At 43.8% G+C, this 17,347-nt stretch overlaps 3 protein-coding genes across 5 annotated transcripts in view; 2 read left to right on the top strand and 1 right to left on the bottom strand.

Moving 5' to 3' along the window:
- Positions 1 to 2,557: 2,557 nt before the first annotated feature.
- Positions 2,558 to 8,486, bottom strand: SOX30 (SRY-box 30). The gene is made up of 5 exons (XM_027682369.1): positions 7,777 to 8,486; positions 6,366 to 6,605; positions 5,255 to 5,428; positions 3,922 to 4,396; positions 2,558 to 2,994 (listed from the first exon to the last, which is right to left on the bottom strand). Exons 1-5 carry the CDS (start codon positions 8,432 to 8,434, stop codon positions 2,625 to 2,627), a joined length of 1,917 nt encoding a protein of 638 aa, XP_027538170.1. The 5' UTR covers positions 8,435 to 8,486; the 3' UTR covers positions 2,558 to 2,624.
- Positions 8,487 to 8,651: 165 nt separating this feature from the next.
- Positions 8,652 to 14,111, top strand: THG1L (tRNA-histidine guanylyltransferase 1 like). Of its 3 annotated transcripts, XM_027682371.1 has the most exons (7): positions 8,652 to 8,977; positions 9,984 to 10,160; positions 10,624 to 10,793; positions 11,511 to 11,599; positions 12,181 to 12,288; positions 13,334 to 13,519; positions 13,896 to 14,111. In XM_027682371.1, the coding sequence occupies exons 1-6, from the start codon at positions 8,787 to 8,789 to the stop codon at positions 13,505 to 13,507; spliced, it is 909 nt and encodes a 302-aa protein (XP_027538172.1). In that variant the 5' UTR covers positions 8,652 to 8,786; the 3' UTR covers positions 13,508 to 13,519; positions 13,896 to 14,111. The 3 variants fall into 3 exon arrangements, with proteins under 3 accessions (XP_027538172.1, XP_027538173.1, XP_027538174.1); XM_027682372.1 differs by having other exon boundaries at positions 8,653 to 8,977; positions 13,346 to 14,111; XM_027682373.1 differs by lacking the exon at positions 8,652 to 8,977 and having other exon boundaries at positions 10,094 to 10,160; positions 10,719 to 10,793; positions 13,346 to 14,111.
- Positions 14,112 to 17,115: 3,004 nt separating this feature from the next.
- The window catches only part of LSM11 (LSM11, U7 small nuclear RNA associated), an 8,619-nt gene continuing 8,387 nt past the window's right edge, over positions 17,116 to 17,347 (top strand). Inside the window, exon 1 of the mRNA XM_027682808.1 lies at positions 17,116 to 17,343. Coding sequence (XP_027538609.1) covers positions 17,116 to 17,343 — 228 coding nt within the window. The remainder of the gene's footprint in view (positions 17,344 to 17,347) is intronic.

Below are 17,347 nucleotides of genomic sequence, written 5' to 3'. Positions count from 1 at the left end.
GAGAATTGATATCTTAATTTACAATCACCAGAAACTCCCTCTATAAAAATATAACTACAGGCTGTGCAGTTGTTATATATAGGTTAATCTATATATATATATATGATATATCACATTACTGAGACATTGCATGGAAAGAGTCAGGATGTTTCAGCCTTCCTAACAGTGCTCAGATGTTGTAAGGTACCTGCATCTGGCACAGGATGAGTCAGATCCTGCCTGTGCCCATCTCTTCAAAAAGCTCCAACTGAAGTCAGGGGGACATTTGCCTGAATCACTAAGCAAGGTCAGACTTCAGGTTATCTAGGAATTTTACAGGCCCAGACTCATTTCCTCCAGGATCCAAACTGCCTGATTAAAAGTATCAGCTGGGAATGTCGAGTCTGTGCTCTGTTCCCTCATCTGTTACATCCCCTGTGATCAAGGCATGGACATACCCATTAGCAGCAGCCTCCAAGCAGCACCCAGAGCAAGGGCCTTCATTAGGCTCCACAATGAGGTGTTTCAGCCTCCCCAGGGCAAAGCTGATGACAAAGCTTTTGCAGTGGGGGTTCTGCACTTGCTCCACAGTTTGCAAGATGATTTAAGACTGTTGTTGTTGGCTGGAGAGCAAAAGATGACAATTCTCCCATTATGTTCATAGTAAATTAGAAGTTAGCCACCAAGGAAATAGATAGGCCTAGGGAGAAGAATGCCTGTTCAAGAAACAGACTTATGCAGAGAATGACTTGGACATGTATCAGAGTAAGAGCTCAGTAATATTTCATTGGAACTCTTCCTTCAGAAATAGGAAAGGTTGTTGAACGAAGTGCTCTGAAAAGACTCCTGCTGACACTGGAAGAAATTTTACCCAGAATCAAAGTCTTAGCAGGAGAAGGGAGAAGACTGTCCTGCCTAACCTCTGCATGACAGATACTCACACTGATGAGAGAAATTCTATGTCTTTGGCTGACTTGAGCAGAATGTGAAATATCCCATTTTTCAGAACATTTTTCTCATTCAGATCATTTGAAATGATCAAAGAAGGGAGGCTCTGAATGTGTGAAGGGAACTGGAGATTTAACAGTGAACTTCTTTATCTTGAATCTGAGCAGTTGAAAGCAGCTTCAGCTGACCCAGAATACTCTGTTTAACTTTGGTTTTCCACCACCCATGTAGGACAGCAGGAATCCTTGGAAAGGCCCTAGAGCAGCTGTCCTGCCAAAGAGGGAGAAGTGCTGTAAGATGATCAGGTATTGGATAAGGGCTTGTCCCAATGTGCTGATAGTGAAAGAATATCAAAGCAATCCCTGTGCTTCCTTTAAAGGGTGGGTCACTGCTGCTACTTTCTGCTACTACTTTTGCTTCATTCCTACAGACAAGTGAACTTGATGGTAGAAGATTCTATATGCAGACACACCACATCTTTTTAACTGTGTTTGCACATGCTGCACATGTGCTTGTAAACTTCACCAATAGAACAGTGATTATACTGAAGTAGTTTTTTCTCCTAAGGTAAAATGGCACAAGGGCTTTTAATAACATCCAGTCCATAAAACTGTCCAGTAACTTTGGGGAAGAAAGTTGTCTCTGCAAATGGATAGTCACAGGCAGTGATGCACTGGGAAGCACTACTGAGTGTCTTTAGACTTTTACAGCAACAGGAGGTAAACAAGCTTTGTAAAGAAAATCTGCATCTGTTTCTCAAGTGAGAACCACGCAAGGTGATTTTTAGCTTAGATCAAGGTAAACAGTAGAGAAAGAAGAAAATAATTGTGATATAAAACAGAAAATAATTATGATATAAGAGAGTAGAATATGTCCCTCTCATATCCCAAGTACCCTCTGCACTGCCATAGAGACTTGCAGGAGGGCACACAATGGCCAAAGGACTGGCCCTGCCTATGACCCACTTCAGACACTGCAAGAGGAGAAGTAACAGCACAGATACTTGGCACTTCAGGAATCTGCATTTAGGAGAAAAGTTCAAAGGTGGGCTGAAAATGATCTGGAAATGGGAACTAAAAACCACTTCTATCATGCTTTCTCCACTGCAGGGCTGCCAGAGCAGGATAAGGAATGATTCAGAGGAAGCCAGGTTTGGGGGGATTGTTTGTATAATTTTCACTTCTGTTGTAGACAAGACATAAGAGCTTTCAAGAGAGCTCAGCTGAGGGCTGGATTCAACACCATAAACCTGCAGACACAGATCCCATACAACCAGCTTCCTCTGAATCATCCCTTAGCATCGCCTGGCAGCCCAGCGTGGATGAACTTCTCCATCCATGGCTTTCAGCTCTTCCCATATTTCTTTGAATTTTCATAATTGTAAATACACACAATCACATATATAAATTAATATTAGTAGCCTGAATTGTCTGAAAAAATTACTTCAGCTCATCATTCTAGGAATGTCCAGCCTAGCTGCACAGAAGTCTGTTACATGAATTACAATTTACCCTCTCCAGGTCTGTATGTAAGCTCTCAAATTCCAAACAGCTCATCAGATTCTTCAAAATGACCTGTGCAACTCGCTGAAGCCACATGGGTTTCCCACTGAACACACTGACTGAAAAGGTAGGGCTGAGGAAAACATTTATTTCCCATTCTATAATATTTCTCTGGACTATAATTTGTTTTAAAAATTACAATACTTGAAACAACTTTACATCTTCTTCCTCATCGCTATCAGTTACATTGATGATGTAAGTGCTGGAGGGAGTAGATGGGGAGGATGGCAAAACTTCCTCTACCACTTCAACATCCAGCTGTGGCAGGGGGCTCAGAGACCGCTCCTTGTTGCAGCTGCTCTGACAGGGCACCACTTCAGGGCTCTCACAAATGCGCTGGTCCCCGTGTATACTTTCTTCTGAGTATCTCCTAAATGGATAGTCTTCACTCAGGGTTGAAAATATCACCTCCTGTCTTTGGTTCCTGTGTTCATAAAAGCCGAAGCACTGAGGCACTGAGCTGGAGAAATTCCCGTAGCCGAATGGAGGCCTGAGTGAGAATGTGCTGCAATGAAAGAGATTCAAAGTTGGCTTTCAGAAATGCAGACTGCCTGGGCTGCAGAATGACACTGATGTTCTGTGTTGGTAAGCTTATCCTGTTGATTCATACTTTAAAACCATGCCTAATTTAAGCACTGTGGCCATAACAAGAATCGTCCAGATTCCATATCTCTGCATAAGCCTCATACACACATCAGGTTTCTTTGACAAAAACATAAACTCCACTGTTTTTATCAATAAAATGATATCATTAATAAACTAGCATCTGATCACCTTGCAGTGAGTTAACCAACATACTCAGAATAGTAAAACACATGTTTGCAACTCAGAAATCATGATCCTTGTATACAAGAAATGAGTTTAGAGGACAGTGAACTTAAAACACTCCTCTTTCTCAGAGGCCTCACAAAACCATCTAATTTCAGAGACCAAGGCCTGAGCAAAGCTCATTTTAAGCAATTTTGGGAATACGTGTCCTGTGTTTCTTTAAAGGACCTCAAAAATAGGAATGTCTTGTATTGCACTCATCAAGATTTCAGAAATATTAGCAGTTATGGCAGCTGCAACCATAGGGCCCAGGAGACATCTCACACATCTACTTTAATTCTATCTGACCATTTTCAAAATATATATACACTATCCCTAGCTAATGCCTTTCTGTCAAAATCAACTGCACTTAGATACATAAAGTGGAAAGGAGATACTTCTGTTTTTTGTGGTCTTGGGAGTGCCAATTACTGCAATAGTATTATGGAGATTCAATAACAGGGCATATATTATGAGCAGCCTGAGGCCATCAGGTCCCACCACATAGGAGCTACAGGAAGGTAAGAACTCCTTTCCTTCTGAATGTTCCATCTGCTTTCTGCAAGTCAAAAGACTCTCTGCCTTTTAGCATTTGTTCTTACTGGTATTGAAATGGTTTCATTACCTTGGGGGGAAACAGCGAGGTCCAGGTACAAAGGAAGGGTGGCAAAATGGAAACTGAGGAGGTCCTCCAAAAAGACTGGCTGGTTGAACGATGGGAGCAGACACATAGGTAGGTGAGGGAATAAAAGGGTTAACTTGGGGAAGAGGTATTGCTCTAGGAAAAATAGGAATCCCTGGGGCGTCACTATTAGAGACAGAAAATCTGCCATTAGTGGTGGTGATGTTACTTGGGTTTCTGCTGAAACTCTCAGCAAAAACAGGTGCAGGTCTCTTCAGAGAGAAATTGAGCCCAGATGACACAAAAGCTTCTGTCTGAGCAGATTTAGCAAAGTGCTGTGCTGAAATTACAGGGCGCAGGGGCAGGGTTGGAACTGGAACAGCCACTGACGTGGTGCTTGCACCAGTGGTCTGGAAAAGAGTCACTGGACGAGTGTGTTGACTGGAAGAAGCTGGCAGACGAATAACAGGAGACTCACCTTTAGAAGACAAAACAGTTATTTATCAGACATGAATACAGCAAGAGTTTTTATAAACAGCAGTGTAGCAAACCATACTAGAGCCTGAAACATTTTCCCCCAACCACTTCCCTGGAACTCACAGTCATTGCACTACATGGCCTACATGTATCCTGACACATGAGTTTGAAGCCCACAGAAACCCAAGTAAAGAAGGAATTGGCTAGTGAGTGGTGGGACTGTGGGGCTGCTGAGGGCTGTGTCTTGTCCTAATAAGGCCACAGAATGGGTTGGAGTGTGCTTGCAATGCCTGAAGCTCAGAAGACCTCACAAGTCTACTGAGTTGGAATGAGCCAAATTTATAACAAATCTGTCTGGTGAGAAGCAGAAGCAACAATTAAAACACCCTAATACCCTGTATGTTTTCTTTCACCAGTGAACGTACCCACTAGACAATTTCACTTTGAAATGTTTTGCAGAGCACAAACTTCAATGTACACTTTCAAATCCCACCTCATGTCAACAGGGCCGCCTTTATAGGGAAAGATTTCAAAAAACATTGCATAAGTGTTTTCAAACATCACTAACTCAGAACTTCATGAGAACAAAGCTGAGTGTTCTCTTTTAAAAATCTCCAAATATTACTACACAGCATGAACAGGCATTTCATTTTCTTGTCTCCTTGTAAAGAGAGCAGTCCTTGTCAGGATGCTTAAAGAGGAAAATACCATTGCCTGGATTAAGCTATTTGCTGTTGAAATCCACTATCCACAGACTGACAGAGCCAGAGCTCTGTCACTACATGCCCTTGCAAATACAAACTTTTACTACAACAGGTAAATTCTGAATTTTTTAAATAAGTCACTGCTGAAAACTCACAGACTGGATGTCCAATACTGTTCTTAACATTGGGGTTGGCAAAAGAGTAAGCAGGTGATGGGAAGGGACGAGGGCCAGCTGGACTTGTAGCGATGGTGCTCTGAGAAGTGCCAGAAAATACAGCAGAGCGAGATGGTGGGAAACACTTCTTTTTGTTCGGCTGATAAACCCAACCTGTCAGAGACGAAAAGAGATGCAGACACCCAATATTTTAGATGGTTTCATTATTTGTCTAAAGCTGTGGTATCTGTAATTCTGAAGTATCTGATAAAACTAGTCCAAAACTTGCTCCTACAGTCAATGGCAATACTCCATTTTTTTCAGTCAGCTGGCAAATGGGGAATTTTACGCAAGAAGAAAATAAAATAGACATATTTGGGCATTGTTTCTATGTTACCAAGTAGTAACTGCTTGTGAGACAAAGAAATACAGAGAAGTGGGGAGTGACGTTTATGACAGATTAGTCAGATCTCGTTTACCAGGATTAGCCATAATCATGAACTAGCAGGATTATGACAACAGAGAAAGGATCATGACACCCAGTATCTCAAAAGCTTTTAAAAAGTACTTATACTTTAGAGTACTTATGCTCTGTTTTATTGAACTGTGTGTTACGGAGAAACTAATTTGTTAGGGGTACAAATTTTTAACCCTTTTGACAAAAGGCTGAGAAACAACATCTTCCACACCATTATTTGTGAACCCGAAGTCTACACATTGGAGAATCCCACAGAATACAATGCCATTTGTGCTTCCTGTGGCATTTCCCTTTCCTGCTTTTAAGGAATGGATGCATATGTCACCACAGGCCACCTGGGCAGCTTTTTCTGGAGCATGGAAAATGATGCAGCAGGCCATGTTCACAACAAACTCACTATCTGCCCCCTAGACTACTAAAGCATTCAGAAGAGTTGCTGGAGCTGTGGTGGTTTAAGTACCATTGTTTTGGATACTTTAAAAAATCTATACAGTTTCAGGCACACAAAAGGACTCTGTACTTGAAATATTTGTAATTTTTTTCCATCTCTATTACTGGCTCCAATGTAAGAGATGCATTTTTCAAAAAGCCTTGCAGTTCTAAAGCGTTCAGGTAAATAAATAAAATGTTTACCAGGAAATTCCTCCCTGTGCCTCAGCTTTATTCTGTGAGCTTCCTCATAATATGGCTGCTTCTGCTCTTCAGTCAGTTTGCTCCACTCCAAACCAAGCTGAACACTGATTTCTGCATTATTGGCACCTGGATTAGCTTTTGCTACAGCAGCCCGATGGATCCTGGCCCACACCATAAATGCATTCATTGGGCGCTTTACACGGCCGCTTTTGGTCTTGCTAAATGGAGTATCTGGCATACCTGTGCAACAAGGCAAGGAAAGAAGATCATCCTCCAGGGAATACAGCACTACAGGTTACATTCATTACATCCAGAGGATATTTGGCAACAGATTCACTAGAGCTTTGGAACAGATGAAACTTGGTGCACATTCGGAGAGCAGTGCCTAAAAAATAACTAAGGCTTAGGGATCATCCTCCACTAACCTTCACTGGGTCACTGCATAAGGAATCTTTTACCTGGCTTTTGTTACATATTATTTATTAAAACACAACAAAACAAAATAAAAACAAATAAACAAACAAAAAAACCCCAAGAAATGTGGGACTGTTAATACACTAGTTTGGATTTCATTTGGCCGGATTGTTATCACCACCAGAACTCTGTAACCAAAGCCCTAAGGATGCAGGGACCAGATCTAAGGATGGTAGGGCTGTTCAGTCCCACACTTGTGCAGTCCCTGCCTTCTCAGCCGAGGTTGTTTTTGTTGTTCCAGGTTTCTGGTCGGATTTTGTTGCATTTTTTACTTTCTCAGATTTGGACACTCATTTTGTTGGAGGAGCCTGTGTTCCCAAATGACTGTTACATGATACCTGGCTTTGACTCTTTGTAAACACAGGCTGCATTTAAATTGAGCTGGTGACATGATGAATCCTTAGACCTCTTACAACTGATCCCTGAGCAAGCACTTTCCTCTTGAAAAAGTCTTAGAAATTAACTCTATCACATCATCAATAAAGGGCAAAAGTCTTGGAGTCTTTAAGACCTCACTTTAAGTCATTATTTTTGAAAGCCTAGATATTTTCAAAAAAAGCTTCTAATCCAGATGTTTCAAAATGCTCCTCATTTAACATGCCCCAGTTTTCTCAGAGGTGTATGAATGCTTCATAGCTTTAAAAATCAACCAGATTCCTGATCTTAAATCTGCAATCACAATTCAACGTAATTCCAAACACTGTTCTAAGGGGTTTCATGTAGCCAGGGAGCAAGTAGACAAAACTGCATTGATTTTAACAAACCACTACAGAACTCTGTGCTCCCGCACGTTAATGTCTTATGCTGTGTAAGAGAGTTGTGCCTATCCAAAGGAATGGCTCTCTAATATGACCTTTCCAATTGTGTTCTCCTTCCTGATAACCTGTCACCTCATGTGTCACTGACTGGACCCTTGCAAGCTCTCTGACTGTAATACCTGAATCGGAGGGCAGGACAGTGAGGGGAATGTTTTTCGTTTCAATCTTTGGAGGCTGCACTAAAGGCTGCAATGGAAGTGGCACTTGTTTTACCGGCACGCGGATCAGCTGTGAGGGCCGAGGACCTTGGATCTGTACGTGGGACCTGGAAGGTAAGGGGTGAAACACAACTGGGATGTTCTGATCTTCAGGAGGGCACCCACGCTTCTCACACTGCTGGACCTGGCGCTCATCGGGGCTGGCTGGACCAGGTCTGTACATGGACCCAGTTGGCGAATCGCTCTTCTCCACCTTCACTGGGCGCGCCTCAAAGGCCACCATGGGGGGCTCCACTTTGCCAGCAGCTCTTCTCCAGGGCTGACTCCCATTCCCACCGTGCCCCAGCATCTTCTCGTTCTGGCTGTCACCGCTGCCCCTTTCGCGATCCTCTCCTCTCCTGATGTCGCCGCGGGCCTCCCTTCCAACGGTCCCCGCCGCCGGGCAGCGCGTGCCCTCCGCCCGCACTCCCGCGCTGTGCCCGGGCCGGTCCCGCGGCTGGAGCTCCTTCACTTTGACGCGCAGCCCCCCGAAGGGACCCACGACTTCCCTGTGCCTGGGGGGCGACCTGTGAGGCGCCCGGGTGCGGAGGCGGCAGTGCCGGGAGGTCCTGCGCTCCATCCCGCCGCTGCCGTTCCTCGCCCGCCGCCGTTGCGCCAACGCTCCCCGCGGCCCCGCGCCGGGGCCGCGCACCGGCCCCGCACCCCGCGGCCGCCGTTGGGTCCGCACCGACCCCGCATCCCGAGAGCGCCGGGGGGTCGCACCGACCCCTCATCCCTTGCCCGCCGGTGCCGCCGCACCGACCACCCGCCCCCCGCGGCCGCCCCGGGCACCGCTGCCAGAGCCGCCCCGCGCCCGCCCCGCGCCCGCCCCGCGCTCCGCCCTCCGCCGCCACCACCGAGCGCTCCTCCGGGCCGCCCAGAAGGGCTCGGGGCCGCTCTCTCTGGCGGCGCTTTCCGGTTCCGTGCCGGCCATGCTGCGCTGCTGCCGGGCGGCCGCGGCCATCGCGGCGGGCGGCGGGTGCGGAACCGGCTCCGCGGGCGGGCGGCGCGGCCTCGCCATGGCCAAGAGCAAGTTCGAGTACGTGCGGGACTTCGAGGCGGACGACACCTGCCTGCCTGACTGCTGGATAGTGGTGCGGCTGGACGGCCGCAATTTCCACAGGTGAGGGGCAGGCTGGGGGCGCTGGGCCGAAAAGAGGGTCCTGGGTGATGCTCTGCGTTGCGCTGGACTGTTTCTGCGTGACCCGTGTGAAATCTAATTCTAGTCATTCTTCTCATATGCAGCACCTTAAAAACGGATCACAAGCGTCGCATCTTCTCTAGTAACTGATTATATTAATTCCCCATCGTTCCCCGTTATATGCATCTTGGATGCAACTCTGAAAATAAAGCAGGTTTTTTTAAAGTAGTCGCTTAGATTTGGTCAATGGTCTTTCTCACGCTCTTTTCTATGTTTTCTGTAGGCCATATTAATAACCTTTATAATACGGTGTTTCGGATGCTTGTCCTGCAGCTGCGGGAGTTACAGATCCTCCTTTCCTCCCCGATCCCAATGAACCGTCACTGGGCCTCTCCAGGGCACAGAATTACGAAGGGGGTTTTGTTTTCATGTGGCCGGGTGGTGGGGGAATGGCGTCCCAGTGCCTTGGGTGTGTTTGGAAGGGACAGCAGTTGGTACAGGGATGTGTGTTGGTGTTTGGAGTCAGTGTCTGTGTGGTGTTCACCTTCCCTTGGGATAAATAGAGCACAGTTCCCTCAGCTCGTAGATGACACAGATTCTTGCTGGGATTTGATCTCTGGTTCCGGTAAAACTTTGATAAGTTAATTGATAATGTTGCCTGTACTGGACTGAGTTTCCTAGGTGCCCTAGGATAAAAGGAGTTTACAGAAAGTAGTATTTGTCATCCTTTTCCAAGTAAAATGAATAAACCAGATGTTTTAAAGGACTGGTTAGGGTGAGATGCTGATGGGAAAGAGAATGGGTTATCCAGCGTATATCAAAAGAGGATTTTTGTTTGGTTTTTTTTGATACCTGGGGGGAATTCTCTGTCAATATTTACAAGGTGCCGGAAATCAATATTCACAGAAAGAAAATATGAGAAAAATCAATGGGTTAGCATTTTAGTACCTTTTAAAGGGATTCTTATTCAACCACTTTTGCTTTGAAGGTTTTCTGAGCAGCATGAGTTCAAGAAGCCAAATGATGACCGTGCCCTGCAGCTGATGACCAGGTGTGCCCAGACAGTGATGCAAGAACTGGAGGATATTGCTGTTGCTTATGGACAGAGTGATGAATATAGTTTTGTCTTCAAAAAGAGGACCAGGTGGTTTAAAAGAAGAGCAAGGTAACAGCTGCTTTGATACTGAAGTGAACTTGTTTTTAACACCTCTCTCCAGATCTGTAATTCTTTGATTTGCCTTTACTTACACACAGGGTTTAGGAGGAGAGCTGGTGCTCACACTGCAGTTAGTTCAGGTTCTTCTTGTGAACTCTTTGCATATGATCTTCCAGGAAAATACATTCAGTAATACAGAGCTTTAAAAACAAAGTTTGATGAAACAAACTTTGTAAATAAACATTATTAGAACAAACATTCTATTAACAAAATGTTACATTTTCCCAACGCTTTTGCTTGATTCTCAGAACTTCTGGTGTTCAAAAGACTCTGTGCCATTGCTGATCTGTTGGGCCATTACTTAAGAAATGCTGCTCTCCACCAGAATTATCACTACTAATACCTCAGATAACCACAGATATATAACCATACTGATGAATTATTTTTTTTCCTCTCATTCTGTGTTTGCAAGTAAGTTCATGACTCACGTGGTCTCCCAGTTTGCCTCAAGTTACGTTTTCTACTGGAAGGATTACTTTAAGGACCAGCAACTTCTGTACCCACCAGGATTTGATGGACGAATTGTGTTGTATCCCAGCAACCAGAACTTAAAGGACTATCTCAGCTGGAGGCAAGCAGATTGTAAGTATTTCTAGAAAACAGAGATTAGTACAGTTGAGTTCTCTTCCCATCTGACTAGAAAGGCCTTTACTGCCAGTGTATTTGTATATATAGTTGTCAGTGAAAGAACAGCAGGGAGGGTAGTAGTTTTAAATAAATAAACAATGTTAGAATTTTTTTGGGCTTTGTATGGCTACAGAAATATTGGCTGAAATTCTGAGTCAATTTATTGTCTCCTGTGGTTGAGTTCAGCATTGGAAATATTATAACTATTAATAGAATTAATTTATTAATTTTTATGTTCAGAGTTGGTTTAGCCAAGGTAATCTTCTGTAATGAACAGATGTGAATGTTTAAATTCACACCAGGTACTAATCAAAAGTGTTGTATATTCTATGCTAGAACAGAGCATTGGGTTTACACTCTAGGCTTTTGTCAGTACGTAGCCCCTGTTGCTCAAATGAAGATAATTCACATTACACATAAACACCTTTCAGCCTCTGCTCTTCCCTTTTCAGAGTTACAATGAAATTTATCTATTGTAGTCATTCTTCTGATATGCAGTACCTTAAAAATGGGTCACAAACTTTGCATCTTCTCTAGCCACTGATTATATTAATTCCGCATTATTCTTGGCTGTATCTTGGGTACAACCCTGGAAATAAAGCTGGTTTTTTTAAGTAGTCACTTAAATTTGGCAAATAATCTTTCTCATGCTCTTCTGTATGTTTTCTGTAGGCCATATTAATAACCTTTATAATACAGTGTTTTGGATGCTTGTACAGCGAAGTGGTTTGACACCAGTGGAAGCACAGGACAGGCTCCGGGTAAGAGTCTCCTGAGATCATGGTTTTTTCCAGCTACAAATTAAATCACAAGATTTGCAAAGTGTCTTGCCTGCCCAGCAGCCCTGCCTGGCTTGTCTGTTCTTACTGTAATAATTTGCACAGATGTTAGTATCATTAGCAAAGAATGTATTTTTGGTCAACTATTAACAGGATTTTAAGTTCTTAATTAGCAAGTTCAGAAGTCTTAGAAGTGTCATGAAATGTTCAGTATCTAAATGCACAAAAGTACAACTGCTGAATTCAGCTACTGTTGATTCCCAGCCCCTTTTGTTGTGTTTTGTCTCCTTGTGTAGACTTCATCAAATTATTTCTGTTTTATCCCGGAGTCTGTTGACTTTCTTCTATTTGTCTTGAAAATGTTATAAAAAACTTCTCAGTTTTAATACTTGTTTGGCAATTGGAATTAATTCCTCTGTTGAGAGATGTAATTAACTTTGTGACTTGAAGGTGAAAAACCAGCACAAATGTCAGTCTTTCGATATTCACCCATCTTCTACCCTGGAGATTCAGTTTGTTTGTTTATTATCTATAAGAATATTTTTGTTTTCATTTCCTCTCAGGGAACTTTGGCTGGAGATAAGAATGAAATCTTATTTTCTGAATTCAACATCAACTACAACAATGAACCTTTGATGTATAGAAAAGGAACTGTCTTAATATGGCAGAAGGTAAAAAACTATTGTCACTTGCTTCTTGTTCATGTTTTAAATAGTTACACTGTGGCAGACAGGCTACACTGTAAAATCACCAGATGTATCTTAAATGGTTGTCTAGGTATAAATACATTTTAAAAATAACCATATTTGCCAGGTAATGACATGTAAGATGACTAATTGTTTTGGAGATGTCTTTGAGATATCTGTTTCCAGGAACATAATATAAAAATTAGTCTGTGAAGTCTGGCTTAGATACAAATTATGACCAACTAGATAAAACATGTATCAACAGATGACAATATGTATATCACTGGGGCCTGTGCCAGGTCCTTCCCAGACCTTTTGTTCAATAATGTAGCTCAGTTCATAGTATGCTTAGTCCTTTTCTGCTTAAAAAGTAACTTGGAAATGTTCATCATTCTAGGATGATCCAGAATTAGTGGAAGAAATTCCTGTCCTGTGTTTTTTTTAAGAGATGAAACCCCAGAAAATCATAAATGTTTATGGCCTTAGTGTCCTTCTGTGCCAGGAGACCTTATCTAGAAATAGTGTTCCATCTGTCTATACTAAGAGTTCTCCATAAACTTGCTCAGCCTTTTGTCTTCTATACATAAAAAAACTGTAATCCTTTTTAATTTAAATTTTGGCTAACAATTTTTAGTTCATTTGAACTAATTAGAGCAGACAGATGCTCCCACATGGAAATACAGTCCACTTGTTCCTTCGACATATTTTTCCTTGGTGACTGTAGACATTAGTGAAGTTTCCTCTTTGCTTTATATAGCTCACAATAGTTCCAAAGTACCTATTGTGATTCATTCAAGGATACTTGCAATTACTAATGTGAATTTGCAGGTAATTTCTTCAGGCCATGTGATGATGATGGGCTTCAACTGCTCACTATTAAGTCTTTGAATTGAGAACAGACTCTTGTTTCAAAAGATGCTGTGTTCAGACTCTGGTATGATAAAGGGTTGATAGCTGTTTTTGTTGTGCCTTTGTTTCTTGTCCATTTGTGAATCCCCTCTGGAGTCTTATATGTCTGCTAATGTGTCAACTGTATTTTCAGGTTAATGAAATCATCACAAAGAAAATAAAACTGCCAAAGGAAGCAGAAGAAAAGGAAGTGGAAGTGACCCGGACTAAGACTAAAGTTGTTCCACTGCACTGTGATATCATTGGGGACCAGTTCTGGGAGGAATATCCTGAGATTCTGGCTGAGGATAGTTGATACCTCTGACAAGTACAACTGGTAGTTTACATTTTGGTCTGCTTGGGTTGTTGGCCACTGAGTAATACAGATGGTGGCTGGCAGAGTTTAACCTATAACCCTCTTCAGCAGCTCCACTGGTTTTATTACTGTTGTTGCCTAAAAAGAAGACACTGGTGTGCTGTCTGACATACAAGGATATGCCCATATGGAAAGCTAAAATCATATTTTGAATGTTAAGAACTTGTCGTAAGTTAAGACTGCTCCTTCCTTCTACACGTGTATTTGTAGAAAAAGTGTATAGAAATTTCCTGCATTTCTGTACCATTTAAAGCAGGAGGTATTTTACTGAATCATAAAAAAGCTTGCATATTTGAACAGAAAGTTATTGCTTTTATTTTTGTTTCAACTGAGTTAGACCAGAATACTCAATTGGCATATAGTATTTCAGTTCAAGGCCAGTGTGTTTGGTCAGATGAGTGACACACCATTCAACTGCCTAATGTCTGGTTCTTACTGAAAGGAAATGGAGCAGCTCAGCAGTTTCCTGATGGATGTTAAAAGTTTTTGTCAAATGTACAGGATTTTTATACTTGTAAAAATTAAAAATAATAATAATACCTTCTCTGGTATGGTTTATCATGTGGCCTTCCTCATTCCTGAGATTTTTACTAGTAAGTGGTGAAAGTTCCAAAAAGTGAAGTTAATAAAGATACTGTACAGACTGGAATTCTTTTAGGACAGGGATAGACATCTTTTCTCACTTTCCATGGCCTGGGAAGTCACCTGTCTCCTACTGGTCAGGAGTGGCAGTAGCAACACGAGAACATTCCTGCTGCCTGCAAAGAGGGAGCCAACATCAACTTGTACTGCTGTTTTCTGATTTTCCTGGGAATGACACAGACATAGCAGTGCTGACAATCCGTGTTAGTTAGAGGGAAGGGAGGAATGTGTGTTGCCTGGTTAATGCACAGGTTTGTTCTGGTTTAACTGTCATTTAAGACCCTTTGTCCAAACAGTTAAATCATACAACCTCTCGGAGCAGAAAAATTTCTGCTAATGGATAGGGGCTTGGAATTTGAGGGAAATAACCTATTTCAGTGTAGAAACACAGCTATAATGACATAATAGGTATTTATAAGGCTATTACTACTGCTGACCATGCTGGTTTCAAAACCGTGGTGCTAGAACAGTAACTGAGCCAGTTGTTGCTAAGGGAGAGATAGTCAGCAGTTGGGACTGGCCATAAAAATGGAAAGAAAGGATCAAATGTGATTGAGAAGGTCATTCAGTACAGAGTTCATTTCCCATGAATTTCTTATCAATCTACTGTTTCCCCTTCCTGCAGGAAGAACTTGCACATTTAAGGCAATATGCCTTTTGGTGTTTTTTTTTTTAAAACATCAGCCAGGTACTGATGGAAACTACTACTTTGCAGGTTCTTCCTGAGATTAAACAATGAGCCTGTGTGTTTATAATAGCACAGGGCTTCCCCTTCTGCTGCTCTGTGCTCATACTGAGCAGTTAAGAACATGCACTGAGAGAATGTATTTTGCTTTTAGTTTGTAGAACAGGCCACAAAATTCCTAGGAAGAGGATGTGAGTGACTGTGAGATAAAGATTCTGAATGAATCATTGCACCAGTCATTTACCCCTAAGAACTTCTTATCTGTCTGCTGTTTTTTTGTCTTGTAACACAAATGTAACTTGACTTTGAAATGCCATTTGTGACTGTCTGGTGCCTGACTTTGGACATTACATACAAAGCAGCTGTTCCAGAACTGGCAACACTTTGGATTTACTCAGACTAAAGATGAAAAAAAATAATTTGGCAGCCATGATTCATGCTTGGAAAGTATCATGTAGGTTTTTTATCGTATATTTTATGGCCACCTTATACGTTATACAACATATCTATGTATGTACCTTGTGTGTGTGTGTATAAAAAATGGGTCTGTATAAGTTCTTAACCTCAGAGTGTTTTCTAATTAACTCATCCTTACAATAATATGGAATAAGCCAACAAATGCAGACTTTGGAACCAAGATACAGATTGTCTGTACAACCATGGCCTTTAATTTGTATTAATATAAATTCTAGAGAAAGAAACTCTCTGTGGCATCCTCATGCATAAAGTCATATATATGACTTAATAGCTGTAGGGGAAAATAAATATTCCCAAGTTTCAAGCAGCAGCCTGGTGTTGGTGGCACAGACAGATTGACCTGTGTCTGTGCTTCCAGGTATTGCTGTAGCTTAGAAGTCTTGTACTGTGACCCAGTGAAGAAAGAGGGGTTTTCTGTGCAGTTGGGGAACCACCTGTGACTGATGTATTGCTGTAACAGGCGGCATTAAATGTACGGGAACCCGTTATGAAACATTAATGGAGGTGGTGAATCATTACAGTAAAACCTCTCTGCAGCATTAACAGTGTTTCCTCGCTGTTCCTCAGGGAAGTGGTTCTGTGCTGTAGATCCTTTTATGGGTTAAAATGCAAACTATATTGCAACCATGTGTTGCCCAGGTGCCATTTCATTGCCTGAGGCAAGTGGGATTTGGTGACCAGTCGAGGGAGCATCCCCAGAACCGGTGAGGGGCTCCAGGGTGGGCTGCAGGGGAAAGGTTGAACCAGGGGGTCTGAGTGAAGATCACAGAATCACAGAATTATTAGGCTTGGAAGTGACCTCTGGAGATCATCCAGTCCACTCTCACTGCCAAGGCAGGGTCATCTGGAGCAGGTGACACAAGAATGAATGCACCTAGGTGGGTTTGAAATGTCTCTGAAGAGGGAGACTCCATGCCCTCCCTGGGCAGCTGTTCCAGTGCTCTGCCACCCTCAATGTAAAGAAGTTCTTCCTCACATTGAGGTGAAACTTGTGTTTTCGTTTATGGCCATTGTTCCTTGTGCTGGCGCTGGGCACCACCAAGAAAGAGCCTGGCACCACTCCCTTGACACCCTGAGAGACTCCCCCCTCAGTCTTCTCTAGGCTAACCAGGCACAGCTCCCACAGTCTCTCCTCATCAGAGAGATGCTCCAGACCCCTCACTATCTTCATGGCCTCTGCTGGACCCTCTCCAGTAGCTCCTTTTCTTTCTTGCACTATTGCCAAAACTAACCCCCAGAACTGCTCCTCCCCTTGACCCGCCTCCCGTTTTGAGTCAGCGGTTCTTTAGGGTGGTCTTTAGTCTTCCTCACGCTGCCCTTTTCTTGAACTCTTACTTTTGGCACATCATCAAAGCCCTCTAGAACCAGTGTCCGTGCCCCTTTGAAACACCGCCCGACCACGAGGGCAGTTTTGACTAGTTTGCTAGCTTCATGTTCCTCTTACCGCTTCCCAGAAGAAAGATACCCCTCAATCTTTTGAGAAGTTCCTGTCTGTCGAGAAACCACCGACCTTTTAAGCAGCTTAAGGTACACTAAGAAGCTACATAGCCTAAGCTGTATGGTTCTGTGCGGCTACAGGACTGACACGGAGAGTGCCGCAGGGACGAACCCCTGGCACCTCCAGGGCTCCCAGAGCTCTCCGCCCGCCCGGCCCTCAACCTGCGGGGCCGCTCCGCCCTCAGGGCCTTGCGCGGCAGCGGCCCCTGGCGGCGGCCGCGGGCGGTGCCGCCCCCGCAGCCCGGCCATGGAGGAGGACGAGGCGGGCGCGGAGCCGCGGGGTCCCTCCGGGCGCCGCCGCTCGCCGAGCCCCGGTCGCCTGGACGTGAGCTCCAGCCGCTTCGACCCGCTGCTGGCGCTCTACTCGCCGCGCACGCCGCTGCCCTTCCCCGCCGCGCCCTGCTTCAACAACCTCGCCGAGTACGAGAGCTTCCAGCGCGGCCTGCGCCGCCCGCGCGGCCGCCGCGCCGCCCCCGCCC

Source organism: Neopelma chrysocephalum, unplaced genomic scaffold (assembly GCF_003984885.1).
Source record: "Neopelma chrysocephalum unplaced genomic scaffold, ASM398488v2 Primary Assembly neopelma1_63, whole genome shotgun sequence".
Classification (NCBI taxonomy): Eukaryota; Metazoa; Chordata; class Aves; order Passeriformes; family Pipridae; genus Neopelma; species Neopelma chrysocephalum.
The sequence above is the reverse complement of the archived record's forward strand: the minus strand, read 5'-3'. Positions and strand labels throughout refer to the sequence as shown.